The sequence below is a fragment of the Chenopodium album genome, chromosome 17 (assembly GCF_948465745.1).
Source record: "Chenopodium album chromosome 17, dcCheAlbu1.1, whole genome shotgun sequence".
Classification (NCBI taxonomy): domain Eukaryota; kingdom Viridiplantae; phylum Streptophyta; class Magnoliopsida; order Caryophyllales; family Amaranthaceae; genus Chenopodium; species Chenopodium album.
This window is the reverse complement of record NC_137850.1, coordinates 42,447,037-42,463,628: the sequence shown is the minus strand read 5'-3', so window position 1 is coordinate 42,463,628 and position 16,592 is coordinate 42,447,037. Positions and strand designations below refer to the sequence as shown.

The window sequence follows — 16,592 nt, the reverse complement described above, 5'->3', positions numbered from 1 at the left end:
TTTGAAAGAAGTGAACTTCATAGATTGCCTAGTCATTAAACAAATAAAATCCGAATGGGCAGTATGGCTAGAGTGTCTATTCACTTGTTTTGGAGCACCTTTGTGTTGGATATCTAGTTCTTCACAAATTTCGCAACAATCTTTCATACTCAATACTCATTACAAAATGACTTTTTAGAGGCATATAAGAATGAATTCAAGCTGAATGCTTTTTTTTTTTTTTTTTTTTTTTTTTTTTTTTTTTTTTTTTTTTTTTTTTTGGATGTAATGATAATACGTAAATATTCAAACAAAAGAACCTGTTCCTCTGCTGTCCTGAAATAAAAGCACAGTATCACCTTTGGCAGTTGAAATGACAAACTGATTTAAATGTGAGCGGAGATTACCATTCAAATTCATAAAGAGGGTAAAAGCCTGGAGAAATTACAGAGATATGAACTACTAAGAATTTTAAAGTATGTAACAGCTTGACTTTGCTAAAATAACTGAGTTCACAGTAAAAGAAAAAAAAATTAAAAAAGAAACCTATCACTGTACTTTTTCGAGATCAAACAGCAGGCATCTTCAATCTGAGTCTCGAATTCTGCCATGATATTCAATTGCAATTCTGGCAAGAGATGGCTGGAAAGGCGTGCTGAACTTTAGTAGACTGGGATATAGGCCATATAGCAAAACATTTCATGCCAGCAGAAACTAATTTAGAGTTAACAGCAACATGAGCCACAACAATTTTTACTTATCTCCGCCCCCGCCAAACATACTCATCATGTCTTTAGCAGAACCCATATTACCCATATTACCCATTTGTTTCATCAAGGTCTGCAAACCACCCATACCCCCTATCTGCTTCAACATCTGTGGAGGAAGAACCTTGCTCATATGTTGTGCATTCATGTTACGTGACAAGGCACTCATTTCTCCCTTCTTTGGAATCTTAAGTCCCTTCATCTTGCTCCAGATCTTTGCAAGGCGTTTGTACTCCTCCAACATATCCATAACTTCTCTAACATGGCGGCCAGCTCCACGAGCAATCCGCATTATTCGCGAGTCAGTCATAAGTTTTGGGTTTGAACTATCCAACTCTGCAGCAATATGGTCAAATCAAAACAAAATCAATGTTTAAGGACTACTCAGAGAAAAAAGTGACATAGTACAATGATATATCAACTACTTTCATATTATTATGACATATTTTTACAAAAATCCCAGATTCAGAAACAATTAATAGCTTTAAATTTGGTTCAACAGAGGGGAGAATATAGCAGACGTAGCCAATACATGAAATTAATGATACTGATAAAACAATGCTCCCCCCCCCCCCCCCCCCCCAAAAAAAAAAAAAAAAAAGAAAAAGAAAAAAAAGAAGCTGGCCAGCTATGTATAGGGCAGACATTACCCAAACAATGAACAAAACTTGAAAGGCGCATGGTACATGTGTCTTTTGACAACACCAGAATTCATCCTCCACATAATTATATTAGGTACACTGAAACAACATAATGACTATAAGTGTACATAGAATATACACCACTCTACTATAATTATATTAGGCACACTAAAACAGCATAATGACTATAAGTGCACATAGAATATACACCATTCTAGCTTTCACATAGTTAGGGATGTTCTTGAAAACTGTGCTGCTGTGCAACATGATTGAATGGCATACATTCCTCCTGTTAATATAGATTTACCAACATAGCCTAGTTATTACTTTATATTTTGAAAATAGCAGCTGAAACTCACTACTCACAATAATAAATGTTAATGCACCAATTAAGGATGCATACTTCAAAATCCACCAATACGCCTTATTCTCAATGGGTTTTTTCAAAACTTGTTTACAATGATTTGGTACTGCTGCACAGTGGCACACAACCATAGCGAGCATAAGGTTCACTAAAATAAATGTCTTTGTTTTTCAATCAGGATCTTATTAAAGAAATGCTCCAATCATATCAGTTAAAACATGTTATTGCTCTTTTATGGCTCTAGTTGCAAAAAAAAAAATATAATAATAATAATAATAATAAATAAATAATAATAAAAATAAAATAAAATCTTGCTCATTTAAGCCAAAAAGTAAATACTTTAAATGCATTGTCACTTGTTCTCCCAAACAGAATACATTCAAGGAATCAAAAGTTACCATCATCTGTCATTGAATCCATCATGGTCATATAACGCTTGATCTTTGCCTGGCTCTCCTTTTCTTGACCTTGGGGCATCAACTCAGCACTGAATCCAGGAAGCATTGAGAAAACCTAGGGTGAAAATAGATTTAGTAACACAAACGTTCCCTGGCAAATAAAAAGCAATGAGAGAACCCTGAATTTCAGAGTAACCATCTTCCCTGGCAAGAATTAACTAAACAGCACCTGTCCTGGTGGACAATTGAATAATTGATCATGAGTAGAGGGAATGAAAGAAAGAGGAAGTTAAGCCAGATACATGGCATTGATAGGGGTCTAATATGCTGTTGCTTTTAAGAGTAGAAAGTCCGAATCGTTAGGTATCTGGCATGCCACAGCGGACCAGAACATTGCAGAACTTGAATATGTAGCAACTAAATTGCAAAAGGCAAGAAGTCAGAGAATATGGGATGTTTAGACAATAGCAAGACATGTCATATGAGGTAAAAAGTGTGTGAGATAAAGGCTTACAGGAAAGAGAACGATTGTATTGATTAAGAGAAAGCAGCAAATAACTTAAGGTACTCATAAATTGCCAAGATTTATCAACATTTTCAAATTACAGGGGCAATGAAGCAAAATCTGGAGTTTCTGATGAAAGTGACACAGCTATAGCATACCTGACTAATAGGTCCCATCTTCATGATATTCTGGAACTGCTCGTACATGATTCTGAGGGTAAAATTCCCCTCAGATAGCTTCTGCAAAAGTTCAGGCTGCTGATCCATGGGAACCACTTCATGAATCTTATCCATGAACCCTGACCAATCACCCATACCTAAAGAAAGAAACAGTACAACAATTCAGAATATCAGAGATGTACAGCCCATCAGGCAGAATAATGAAAAAAAAAAAAGAGTGCCAAATACGAGAACAGGTATATACCCAAAAGTCGGCTAACAAATGGCTTGACATCAAATACCTCGAACTCATCCATGTGCTCTCCAGTTCCAATAAATATCACAGGGCTCTTGGTTGCAGCCACACTGCACAGTATTTTTACAAAGCACTTGGGAGTTACACATAAGAACTTCAAAAAACGAAAGGAAGTCTAAAGCACTTTGAGAAACACTAGTTTCAAACAAAGAGATTATTTACAGCGCATAGATATATTACGAAAAGTTATTCATAAAATAGTTTTAAAGCCCACACTTCTTAGATCCTTTATCATTCTTTTCCCTCTGTCAATGGTAATGAGCAAGTCTTTCATAGAAGACAAAACTTTCATCGCAGACCAATTCTTTTATCTCAGCCAACAATCTAATTAAGCCACTGGTATAAATAAGCTTCTGTTGATTATCAATCTTCCTATAAAATTTAAATCTTCACTATTTGACTTAATTGTGTGTGAACGAGCGTGCGTGTGTATTGAAAGGGGGGAGAATAGTTACTAGGAAAAATAATTAATCAATTTGTAAGCACCATAGTACTTACGCACTAAGAGCACCACCTCCTTTTGCATGACCATCCATTTTAGTAATAATCACGGCACCAACAGCAACACTTTGCTTGAAAGCTTGAGCTTGATCAAATGCAGCTTGACCAATACTACTATCCATAACAAATATGACAAGATCTGGTTTCTGCAAGGAAAGAAATTGAAAAGGCTCATTAACTGCATGTCCTCTACTCAAAAGAAGAATAGATAGAAAGTTGTTAACACAACAGAAGAAGATATAGTGTTAAACATATTACTGTTGCTTCAGCAACTTGACGCATCTCTTCAAATAGAGAAGCCTCTTGTTTGTGGCGTCCACTGGTATCAACAATAATGAGATCACAGGATTCCTTTTTAAATCTTTCTACACCTTCAACAGCAATCTTCACTGGATCTGACTCCATATAACTGTTTAAATAGTAGGCAATTATAAACATAAATATAATCAATAGTCTACACAGATAGATCTAAGTATCTAACTATCAACTCAAGAAATATACAGAACACAATCGCTTCTTCTCCAGAAATAAATCTCCATTTCAACCAGTTCGCAGTCATAATAGCCAGCCCAAGGTATCTAAAAAGCTGTTCTATTCAGTGACTATGCCCCAAGTACACTTCAGAGCCATCTAAAAATAGGGGTATTTAAAATACTCCAAATTTGCATTTAAAAAGAAACTACAATTGAATTTTAAAACCCAAGTACACGGAGAATTTCCTAGTCAAAAGATAGAATACCTTCCATAGAAGGGAATCTTAGCTTTGGTAGCATTTTGCTTCAACTGATCAAAAGCACCAGCTCTAAAAGTATCAGCACAAACCAGAGCTGGTTTCCAACCCTTTTTTTGATGATAATATGCATATTTTGTACAGGTGGTTGTCTTCCCCGATCCTGAATATTAGAGCATGCAGCAATATTATACATGAAAAGCAGGGACAACTTTGTGTAAAAGCATCCTTTTAGAAAGAAGAGTAAAAAAATAGTACTCCAACAACGAAGTGCAGAGCACATTACACCTCAACATTCAACTTACCCTGTAGACCAACAAACATGATGACACTAGGTTTTCCTTTCTTCGGAGCGTAAGCAGGCTTCCCAGGATCCAAAATTTTGCAGAGCTCATTAAAAACAGCCTAAATTGCAGATTATCTAATTAGCACAACACCAAATAATTTCACTTTACAACAAGATAAAAGTACAAAATAACACCTGCAAAACATCGTGTTGTCTAAGCAAGCTGACAGGTCACACTATTTCTAAGGTCTAAGCATATTAACCTCGTAACATTACAAATTCCTTTAGCTCATCATTCATTTTTTTTTTTTTTTTTTAACAATTCACCTCATATACAACAATGCAAATTGTGCCAAAACAACTAGTCCAATACAATCTCCAACCCTCTAGTTTTCTATCATTTCAAAGTGTAACCCCATCTAAGCATCATTCGATATCATTTATCACTACTAAAGCTAACCTTCAAATCCATTCACATTGCTTCACAAATTGCGAATAGGCAAGAAACCTACTCCATAACTTGCAACTCACATGAATTATTTCATCTCTCACTCCAATGACTTCAACTCAACCCTCTTATCTCTCACCGGTTTCAAAGCATTTCCCTATCTTAAAATATTTTGCTCCTACCTCTCTAGTTACCGAAAACCTCTAAATCCACATACATAGATTTGAATTCGCAAGTCGGCAAGTAACTATATCAAGTTTGATAATGTCAATACAACAACTTCATTTTCTATCTAATACCAAATCATCAACATTAAAGATCAAACAATCTGCCGAATTATAACAATTCCTTTTTCAATATTACAACAACCAATACCAGACATTACAGAAGCCAATTTCCAAAAAAAAACCTAATTCAATTCATGCAAACCTAGTAAAATCCGAACAATTCTAATTCACACTAGTATCTCAAACTCAGTAAAAGTCCTCAAAATAGCAATTATACAATCAAAATCGAAAATTTGTAAACACGATGAAAAAATACCTGTTGAATAATTTTACGCTTGTTATGACCAGCAGCAAGATCATCAAGATTAACAATCTTCTTAATATTAGTGGTCATATCTCTAACAAGCTTGAATTGAACATCGGATTGCAAAAGAGCACGAGTGATTTCATTGAGACATTCATTAAGAACTTTCTCATCGATGATTGTCGCATTGCTCATCTGCTGGAGAGCACGGGATATGCTCCCCCCTAATTGTGCTAACACCATGTTTGCAGAATTTGATTAGAAACCCTAGAAATTGAAATTGAAATTGGGCGTGATTGAATCGAACTAAAGAACCCTAGAAATCCTGAAGTTTGATGGAAAGATGATTGTGTGAATTTGCGAGGGGAGTGTTCGTAGGATTGAAGAGAGAGAAAAGGGAAGTGGCATTATAATTTACCCTATAATTAATTATAGGGATTGGGTTTTATTAGGGAAAAATAAAAAGAAAAAAAATTATAAAAAAAAAAAATATGAAGAAAATACAAGTTTATCATCTTGATAAATACGTAAAAGAAAAAATATCTATCATGAAGTTAGTGTTTCATCACGAATAGCTGAACAGTGCAAAATTTTAACCATTTATCTTTTAGTTTGCCATTTGATAAGAAAATTTTTTTTATTGAGTGAGAAAAGTTAGGTTAGCTCCATTGGGGAGACGTAAAGCATTCTTTTGCATGATAATGGATAAGAAAGGCGCAAAATTATCAAAGGACCAAAGTAAAGTTTCATGGTGGTACTCTTCTTTGCCATGTAGTCCGTCGTCGTATTTGTATCCCTACAACAATGGTGAACGGAGTGAAAATCAAGAATGTTCAAAGCTACTTCCGTGTCACATACTCACATATGATGTCGTTGATATCCGATGAGATTTGATACGTCCTCATAATGGCATTTATGACTGCAAGATTACCGTCTTCTATAATCAGATTACGAATGCCAAGAAGTTAGCTCCTTTTAAGCCTTCTCTTAGGCTCATTGCTTCCGCTTCGAGAATTAAAGTGTTCGGATGGAGAGCCTTTGCCCCTGCCCCTACCCCTGCAAGAACAAGGTTCCCATTATGATCTCTAATTACAAAATCAAAAGAAGAGCTACTTTCGCCTATTCTTGAACCTTCAAAGTTTAACTAGTGGAAATTTCTTAGAGGGGGGTCCAAGCTCTTTGAGTTGTATTTTGGCAACTATAATTTGTTCGAGACTTTGAAGATCTTGATCTATAGGGGATTATGGGTTGTCTTCATCACTTATTTTAATATTTTAACCGTTGAACCAATCATATTTGATAAAACATCTCTATGCTTGCTTGCACCCATTTGCAATAGAAAATCAATATATGGAGTAATTTTTTTATAACCCAAGTAAGAGATTCAAGAATGGCAATGTTATACTTGTCGACTTCTCGTTGTGTCTTAATCAACCTATTTAATTTGATATCCAATTATTTCAGAAATAATCAGATGTGATATAGTTTACATCAAAGTTTGGTCAAATCTAAAAATATCAAACACAACCAAGCATTGATAATGTTTTTTTGTTTTTCTTTTTTTTTTTTTTTTTGACAAAGGAAACACAAAACTAAAAACAACAACTAAAACGAAAAACAAAGTAAATCTCTACGACGAGCCGCCCTGGCGAGGGAATGAGCCTCCGCAATAGAAGTCCTAGAAACCTTCCGAATGAGACAAGTAGCAAAGGACGACAAAAAATCACGAATTTCCTGAAGAGTCCAAATGACCGATATATCTGCCTTTTCCTGACACAGAAGAAGAGTAGGAATAATGGAACAGTCATTGAGAAGAAGAATCTGAGTAAAACCCCGCGAACGAGCCTGCTGAAATCCAAACAGGCAGGCAAGAAGTTCAGAATGGAGAGCCGAGCCGGCGACGCAAGCTTTGGCTCCGCCACCCATCGGATGCGGCGAAGCGAGGCCATAAAAACACCAACCAGTACCCGCATTATTAGTCTCCTTATCCCAAGCCCCATCAAAAAGCATATAAGTGTCACAATTGACACTCAACTCACCACAAACCAGTCTGAAGCCAAATCCAAGATAGAGTCGGGGGAATAAACCGCCGAGCGAAACCTAGCATTATTCCTTGTCAACCAAATCGCCTAACAAACCCCAAAGAAATAATCCAAACTAAACCAGTTCTTAGCATAACTAAACCCAGATATAGCACCAGTAAACCAATCCAGAAAAGCCATATGGGGATCCAGCCTATGGAGTGGACCCCGGTCAATAGAATACCATAAAGAACCAGTGAAAGGGCAAGCACGAAACAGATGATCCACCGATTCAGCAGAAGTATGACAGAAAATACAAGCCAAATCCACAGGAATACCTTTCCGAGAAAGTACGTCCATTGTAGGAAGAGCATCATGAATGATCTTCCAAGCTAACATCTTCCACTTTGGAAGAACAGGTAAGCCCCACAAACGTTTCCACCAGGTAGGAGGAGGTGAGGAAGCAGGAGATACAAATTGCTGAGATAAAATATGTGAATAGGCTGATTTGGTAGAGAAAACACCATCACAGGTGTATTTCCAAAAAACAAAATCATCAACTTCCCTCATAGGACGTTCTAAACTAAGAATAGACATAGCCACAGACTGAGGGAAAAGTGACCTAACCAAAGAAGGATTTCAGGAAGTCGAGTTGGAGAGAAACAACTCCGACACATTGGTAGGCCTGGCTTCAACAGGAATTGAATCCTTAAACTCCACCTTAACATTGGGAAGCCAACAATCATTTAAGATACTAATTTTCTTCCCTGAGCCAATCTTCCAAGCAACACCTGTAGAAAGAGCTAAACTGCCATCTAGAAGACCTCGGCTACCCAAAGAAGGCCGATTACAAGAGATAGATATCCTATGCTGAAGAAGGGTTGGATACTTAGCACTAAGAACACGGGAAGACAAGAGTTGAGGATTGTGCCTCAACCGCCAAGCCTGCTTAGCAAGCAGGGCCACATTAAAAGACTGAAGATGGCGAATTCTTAAACCCCCTAACCCTTTTGGGAGGTAAACAGCAGCAGCAGGAGCCATGGCCAGACCCTTGGAAGTTTCCCCAGACTTCCACCAAAACCGTAGTAGAAGTGAGTTCACCCTATCACAAATTGTAGAAGGCATATTGAACACAGAAAGAACATGGTTAAAAGATGCTATCAAAACAGAGTTAATAACTACCAATTTTGTGGCAGCCGAAAGCCGAAGAGAAGAAAAGACTAAAAGCCGCCGAACCATCTTATCAATCATAAACTGAAATTCCTTGCATTTACTCCGTCCCATATCCACAGGAAGGCCCAAGTAATCTCCTATGGAAGAACGGGTTTTCAATTTGAGACTGTTCGAAAGATAAACTCGAAAATTATCAGCAGCGTTAGAACTAAATCGAACAAAGGATTTCTGGAGATTAATCATCTGACCAGAAATCGAACAGAACTCATTAACCACCGAAAGCACCTGGTCACAGGCAGCAGGAGAGACCCGAAAGAATAGCAGCGCATCGTCTGCAAAAAAGAGATACGAAATAGAAGGAGCTCGACGAGAAACACGAAGGCCTTGGAATAACCCCCGCTGTTCAGCACGGCGAAGCATCAAGGAGAACACTTCCATACACATCACAAAGAGGTAAGGAGATAGAGGATCCCCTTGACGCAGACTACATCTGGGAAGGAAAGGCTGAGATGGAGAACCATTAATCAGGATTTGATACGAAACTGTTGTAACACATTGCTGCAGAATATGGACCCAGTATGGAGGGAAACCAAACCTGCGGAGAACCTCCCAGAGAAAATCCCAATTAACCCTGTCATAAGCCTTATTCATATCAAGTTTTAAGGCAGCAGAGAAAAATTTTGAAGACGAAGTAGACATATATGATAGTAACTCATGGGCCAGTAATCCATTGTCAGCCATTAAACGACCCGGAACGAAGGCATTTTGAGTGTCGGATATTAAGGTAGGTAAAACTCGACGAGGCCGATGAGTAAGACACTTCGCAATGCACTTATACAAGACATTGCATAAGCCTATCGGACGGAACTGAGAAGGAGTCTCAGGGTGGTCTACCTTTGGGAGCAGTAGCAAGAAAGTATGGTTCCATTCCTTTAGGAGATAGCCATGAACAAAGAAGAACTGAATTGTTCAATAATCTGAGAGCCAACCACCGCCCAATGAAGTTTGAAAAAGGCCGATGTAAAACCATCCGGTCTCGGAGATTTACCACTACCAATGTGGAACATAGCTTCCTTAATTTCAGAGGCTGAAAAAGGCCTCATGAGATATTGATAATCTAGCTCCGAAAGAGTAGGTATTTCCAAATCATCCCACTGACAAGGTGTAGCAGGAGTAGAGGAGCCCTGGCAATTATAAAGCACAGCAAAGTGTTTCTCCAAGAGGGAGGAAATCCCCGATTGATCAGAAACCCAGTCACCATTTTCATCTTTTAAACTCATAATTTTATTTCTTCTGCGACGAGCTTGAACCGACCGAAATAAAAGACTGGAATGAGACTCACCTAAAGCATTCCAACGAACCTTACATCGTTGCTTCAGAAAAGGAAAGTCGTCTGAGCCCTAGAGAGCTTCTCATCACGCAAAATATGAAGATCAAAGCGTTCTTGAGCATCTGGAAGATGTAGGGACCCCGAGGTTACAGACCTCTGTAAGTCTTGTCAATCAGTACCCCATTTCCGCTTATTAGAAGCGCACCAACAAAGCATGTGAAGTTTCACCTCATCTAATTTCCTAGAGACAAAGAACATGAATGAACCAAGGTGAGCCTTGTGCCAGTCAGACCCTATGATTTCCGAAAAGCATTGATACTTGTGCATGATTCATATCACTATTATACTTGTGATTATATTATGTACTCCCTCGACTCTAATCTTTTTTAATTTCTACTCCATGAAATCTTTTTGTGATAAAAAAAGTCAAAATGTGAAGAACATAAAGGATTAGATGGAGTGATATGTTGATTAAATGGATTAGTCACAATGTATATTAGTTCTTAATATAGCAAGTGCAAAATTGTCCAATCGACACCTTTTTTCTGGTTGGAATTCCTTAAACAATTTGCAGACCTGCAGCCATTTTAGATTCAATCTTGTAGCCTTGTAGGTATTTTTAGACTTTGTGCATTTAACATGATCTTTTTTAATCTGATTTTTTCTAATACGGTTTAATTTTTAGATTTAACCTAATATGTACACTAATTTGTAAGATAAAAATTATCAATGAGATGTCATTAATTTGGTATTTATATGGAGAAAGCCCCAATTAATATCTGAGATAAACAAAATTTGTTTATCACATGACATTTTGGTAAATAAATCAACAACTTTTCTAGTCATCATCACTATGAGATCCACTTTAATTGAAAAAGTTGTTGATTTATTTACAAAATTGTCATGTGATAAACAAATTTTGTGTATCTCAGATATGATATTTTCATAATTTTTGTAACTATGAAAATAAATATATTCAACGATAATTAAACGCAAATAACAAAATATGATCTGGCTTGATTTGATTATTTCTTAATTAAATTGATATCAACTTAAATAAGTTGAACTGAACATAGCCCTAATGGCCTGCTCCTGGGTGTGTGTATTTTAACTTGTGGACTGCCATGTTTTGTTGATCATCGTACTTGAATTATACAATTGATTGACGCTCTTGGTAAACTCTTCAATGAGTTCAAGACTGTCATTTGATCTGGAATTGGAGAAACCTGGTTTCGAAATATGACCAATTCCTCCAATGCTACTGCTTTCCTAAGGAGAAAAGGGACCATTCCTACTCCCCGTTCGTTTCCATAGTATTGCTTTATCACTATTCTTTTGAGATGATACCTGCAACTTAGAGAAATTTCATGATCTTTACTAACAAATTCTCGTTCCAACTCCTGTGCCTCTCCGTTAAACGGACATAATCTGGCACAATAACCATCAACGAGTCCCTGCAAAGTAAACAACATTGTCTGTAAGTAATGGATTCAATGTACATCAGTACATATGTAAAATGACACTAAATCCAGACACTAACCTCTGCAAAAACAAGTGTTTCTAAGACAGGCGAACAGTTAAGAAGGGGGAACAAGCCAAACAACGGTGTACTCGAGTAGTAACTATTTATAGCACCACCCACGGCGCCCAGCTCTAGATGTTTAAGATTTGAAAACAAGGGTAAATGGTCCTTTAATACCTTTTCATCAATACATTTGAACACCTACAACCATAGGTTAAACCAATTGGAAAATTAAATCCAAAGTAGTTTATAAAGTAAAGAAAACATGGATTTCTTTTACTACAGAAGGGTAAAAAAGAGATAATTCAGCTTAAAACAAAATCAAAAATTTACACATACCTGTGTCAAACAGCCTAGCAATGATAGATGTTGAACATAAGACAAGGGTCTTAAGAGGTTAAATAACATTTGCTCAACATTGTCAGCATTTAGTCCATATATTTCATTCAAATTGTAAGAATTCTTTAAACGCCAAAACTGCTTTAGCAAGACACTGCATTATTGTGATTTTGTAACAATTTGGTAAAATAATATCATAATATTCCAAGTACTCTAAATTGGGAGTACTGATAAGCACACAGTCACTGTTATCGCCTATATCAAAAGGATAATTAGGCAGCAAACAGAGTCTTCAAAGGGAACTTGACGTGATAGCTATAATTTTGGCACCGTTCATAGAGGGTTTGAATGTAAGGTCTTCAAGTACAGGGCAACTTGAAACTAGCCTCGGAAGAAAGCCATCATCAGATATGACAGAGGCAGACAAGAGGAGCAATTTCAAGTTTGGAAGACGATAAGATGGCATGGTAAAAACATGATCAAGGCCAATATTGACCTCAAGCTTCAACACCTCCAATGTTTCACATGTGAAAATAGCTGGAGGCAACTGAGAATCACCAGGTTCGCTCACCAGAATACAGAGGTCAAGCTCCCTAAGGCCACAAAGGGTCAATGGATAAGAGGTCCACGTATAAAGTCGCGGGGATTTCAAGTCAGGGAGACAACCTGGCTGACACCCAATAAAAGTGTAACCATCAAAGTTCACTGCATTAAAGTCCTCCCTGCCAACTTTAAGCCTAAACTTGGTAACATACCGCGATTGGCGTACTTGGATTACAGTATCAACAAAGCTCACGAAAGTAGGGTAACGTTCAGTTGCATAGGGATGTTTCAAACAAAAAGATATAGGTGAAACATCAAAGTCAAGGCTCGTAATTAAAGGGAAAACACGCCTCATTCTCCTAGACAAGACGGAAATAGCAGCAGCATCCTTGGTAGGAACTAGGAAGCAGAGATATGATCTGAATTAACAGTTCATCAGGCAAATTGGAGAGCCTATCTACCAACATTTCATTTACATTGGGATTTTGCACAGCCCATGCAGTAGTACAAGTTGCAGTACATTGTTTAAAGCTACAATCCATATGCCTATTTTAATTCTTGCTCTGGAATCTGGATAAATAAATAAATAATTAGAAGACACTGTTAAATATCAATTAGTATTATATACTCCTAGATCATGGTACTCTATACCCTTGTGTTATTTTGCGTAAGTATTACGTTATTTTGTTTAAAACCTTGTGTTATTTTGGTAAAATAATATGTTATTCACTTATTTACTTCAACATCATGCATAAAAAAAAAACATGCATTTTATAAATCTAGAGTACTGCAAAAGGATCAATATTGAAAGAAAAAAAAACATGCAAATATAAAATAACATATACTTATTTTAAAATAACATGTATATAAATTAAAATAACAAGAAGTTCATATTAAAATAACATAAATTTTATAAACCTGGAGTACCATGCACACGGTACTCCAGGAGTAGCATAGAATTTACGATTAAATACTACATCTATACAAGTTCTTCCTAAACAGTATCAAAAGGTCGAACTTTTAGAGATGGAAGGAATATAAAAATAAATTGACTCTTCTTTTTATTTTAACACACAAACGGCAATTATATTACTTGATTAACCAAACCACCAAATACAAAATCATACTACCTCCGTTAATTTTTAGTTGCAACAAAAGGGTATTATTTGTAAGACATAAAAAGTTCCGCAACTAAAAATTAACGGACATAATTTGAAAAAAAAAAAAAAAAAAAAACTTGATGGAAATGGGGATTAAGTATTTGCTTCTAGAGCTATGATAGAACACATACATAGTCACATAGACGAACTACTAGTCTATTACTATGTCTAATAATAAAATTAACTCTAACTAATAATAAAGTGCACAAAATTTCATACAATATCAAGCTTAAGCAATATTATTACATTTTCCCGAATTTCTTGTCAAAAGAGCAAATTTCTATTCAACAAATTTCAATCAAACAAAATATAGAAAATTAGAGAATTATAAAATTTGAAACTACAAGAAGGGTAAAGGAATCAGAGAATTATCTAAAATTCGTTACTCAAATTTCAATCACCAACCTTAACTTTGGGATATAAATTCAAAAAGAATAAGGTTGAAAGAGTGGAGAGAGAATTACCGTGGTTGCTTGATTAGCTGTGTTGTTGAGAAGAAGAATCAGAGGGTTCCCGTAAAAAAAACAGAGGGTTACTTCTACAATTTGCTTTGCCTATATTCGGAGTGGGAACTAGAGGTGTCAAAACTCAAAAGCAAACCCGATCTGACTCTATTCGAAACCGATTCGAAAAATGTCCGATTTAGGTTTGAATTTGCGTGGACATAATAAATTAACATGACTCAACTTTAAAAATTGACTTGACTCGACCCGACCTTATTAAACCCGATTCGATCATCCGAATTGATACCTTTGGTGGGAACTTGAATTTTAGAGGTGATTATTAACTTATTAAGTGGGCTTGGGGGAGTTATTGTTTAGGATAATTTTTGTCTAGTGGCCCTAATATTAAAACACAAATTCTTATATGTGGTTACATGAGATTAATTCGTTAGTGTTACATGGATCATCATTCAGTATTACAGGGATTACTTCGTCATTATTTGTAGAATTGCAGGGGTTGCTCAGTCATATTACAGGATTTACTTTATTCTTTTACAAATTGTCACATGGTGTGGCCAGCCATATATAAGACGGATTGATATTAAAAACCCAAGCTGAATTTTGGTGTGAAAGGGCTAATGGCCTATGTTTTAGTAACTAAGACTGAAGTTGGAATCCGACTATTGACCTTGAATTTTCGGCATCAACCATCACGTGACCCAGAAGTACCCAGTACATTCTTGCAAGAGGTGACTTTAAAACCGTGTGTTTTTCTTTATTCAATTTAACACAATTGGTGAAGCTTATCAAACCATACCCAAATCTAATGGCAACTAAATTGTGCACTTTGGCACCAACTATTTGTTTCTCTCTCCCAACTTCCATCTACACCAAAACTTCACCTTCAACAAACACAGTCACAAAAACAACCATAAAATACTACCAATATCAAATTCGACCTCCATTAATTCCTGCTGTTCGAGCTTCTTCTGGCCCCAATTCTTCTGAACCAACTTCACCTTCAAACTCAGTTCCTCCTAATCTTCAGGTTAATACTCTATTTTTTTTCTCTTAATTTTGTTCATATTTTTTTTCCAAAATTCGCGCATTGTTAATCAAAATTAGGTACTAGATGAATGGTGAGTGTATTTAATCTTGATTTTGTTGTCGTATCTACCAACCATTTTAAGCAGATGAAGCTAATTTTTCAGTTTTTTGCTGGGATTTTTAAGAACCCATAATTAATTAATTAGGGATTTTGCAGAAATTTTAATTATTTTATAGGCATATGAAAAATATGAATGATTGGATTCTTGCCTATGAGTTTGAACCTGGGTTTAAAAGTTACTTGCATGCTTTACCTTTCATTTCTACATAAAAGTGTCTATTAAGATAACGATCATGTGTTTTTTTTTTTTTCTTTTTTTTTTGAAAGAATGTGTTTATTCTCTTTATAAACTGTTAGTTATTGACTTATTGTATTGGTAATTTGGTATTAAAAAAAAAATGGTATTCAAAATTGAAAAATATGTGGCATGTATCGATATTGTAAAGTGACAAATGTAATAATGATATTCTTCCTCCGTTTTACTTAAATTGCAACACTTGATATGACATTACACGTCTAAATATAATTATATAATGTTCAACTTTAGTGAAATATATGAACTATTGATTTTCTAGTGACATTCAAGGTACCCTAAACATTCTTGTATATCATATTGACAAAGGAATTTAGAAGCCACTCACAAACTTTGTGAATTAATTGTTCAAACAACTCTAGCAATGCCTTTGTCAAAAAAAAAAACTCTAGCAATGCCACCAATCTAAATTCTTGCTTCTTAGCATGATTACATGATGCATTTGTCATTAACAATGCAGGACGACTTTACATACTTGTTGAAGTTAGCTGCTGGTTCTATTTTCGGTGCAGCATTGATCAAATACGGCAGTGCTATTATCCCAGACATCACCAAACCCAACATAACACTGGCTTTGCTGATGATTTCTTCTCCTGTAGTCATATCTATTCTGCTTTTATCCAACAGTAGTCGTAAAGAATGACCTCTTATGTGATAGCAGGATATCGACACTATTGAATATCATGGTTATATGTTGAAGCAATGCAGACATTGGAGCCAAGAGGGAAACAAAGATTCAATTTTATATTATTATGAAGTTACAGCAAAATTATGTAAATCAATCAGCGTTTATAACAACGGTTTGAATGCAAGGTTTTGTAAACATCTTTCAAATAACATCTTTTGTATATGAAGTTTTTTTTTTATAAGCAATAACAATTGAACTAGTATTATTTATTGATACAAGATTGAATGAATTTCACAAGAGGGCAGTAAAAACTTTAAGCATGGAGAACGTAGTCATTTTTTTCAAAAATTGCAAAAGGTAGTTTAGTTGAAAGATATTGTTTATAATT

General features: G+C 35.9%; 3 protein-coding genes across 3 annotated transcripts; 1 reads left to right on the top strand and 2 right to left on the bottom strand.

Moving 5' to 3' along the window:
* Positions 1–339: 339 nt before the first annotated feature.
* Positions 340–6,029, bottom strand: LOC145589767 (signal recognition particle subunit SRP54 2). The gene is made up of 9 exons (XM_081646456.1): positions 5,637–6,029; positions 4,665–4,764; positions 4,369–4,522; positions 3,888–4,038; positions 3,627–3,775; positions 3,078–3,178; positions 2,813–2,970; positions 2,150–2,264; positions 340–1,082 (listed from the first exon to the last, which is right to left on the bottom strand). Exons 1-9 carry the CDS (start codon positions 5,865–5,867, stop codon positions 733–735), a joined length of 1,509 nt encoding a protein of 502 aa, XP_081502582.1. The 5' UTR covers positions 5,868–6,029; the 3' UTR covers positions 340–732.
* Positions 6,030–12,301: 6,272 nt separating this feature from the next.
* Positions 12,302–13,074, bottom strand: LOC145589032 (F-box/LRR-repeat protein At4g14103-like). The gene is made up of 2 exons (XM_081645606.1): positions 13,029–13,074; positions 12,302–12,951 (listed from the first exon to the last, which is right to left on the bottom strand). Exons 1-2 carry the CDS (start codon positions 13,072–13,074, stop codon positions 12,302–12,304), a joined length of 696 nt encoding a protein of 231 aa, XP_081501732.1.
* A 1,861-nt stretch (positions 13,075–14,935) lies between these two features.
* LOC145589765 (homoserine O-acetyltransferase) lies at positions 14,936–16,482 on the top strand. The gene is made up of 2 exons (XM_081646453.1): positions 14,936–15,203; positions 16,037–16,482. Exons 1-2 carry the CDS (start codon positions 14,982–14,984, stop codon positions 16,217–16,219), a joined length of 405 nt encoding a protein of 134 aa, XP_081502579.1. The 5' UTR covers positions 14,936–14,981; the 3' UTR covers positions 16,220–16,482.
* The last annotated feature ends 110 nt before the right edge of the window (positions 16,483–16,592 follow it).

Bases quoted from the DNA above. Each gene is read 5' to 3' on its own strand.
- LOC145589765 (XM_081646453.1), top strand. From the start codon at position 14,982: ATGGCAACTAAATTGTGCACTTTGGCACCAACTATTTGTTTCTCTCTC. The intron at 15,204-16,036 runs GTTAATACTCTA...TTAACAATGCAG, and splicing joins CAGTTCCTCCTAATCTTCAG to GACGACTTTACATACTTGTT.
- LOC145589032 (XM_081645606.1), bottom strand. From the start codon at position 13,074: ATGTACTGCAACTTGTACTACTGCATGGGCTGTGCAAAATCCCAAT. The intron at 12,952-13,028 runs GTAAATGAAATG...TCTGCTTCCTAG, and splicing joins GGGCTGTGCAAAATCCCAAT to TTCCTACCAAGGATGCTGCT.
- LOC145589767 (XM_081646456.1), bottom strand. From the start codon at position 5,867: ATGGTGTTAGCACAATTAGGGGGGAGCATATCCCGTGCTCTCCAGCAG. The intron at 3,776-3,887 runs GTAATATGTTTA...CTTTCCTTGCAG, and splicing joins GTCAAGTTGCTGAAGCAACA to AAACCAGATCTTGTCATATT. The intron at 1,083-2,149 runs GTAACTTTTGAT...ATATTGCTGCAG, and splicing joins GGATTCAATGACAGATGATG to AGTTGGATAGTTCAAACCCA.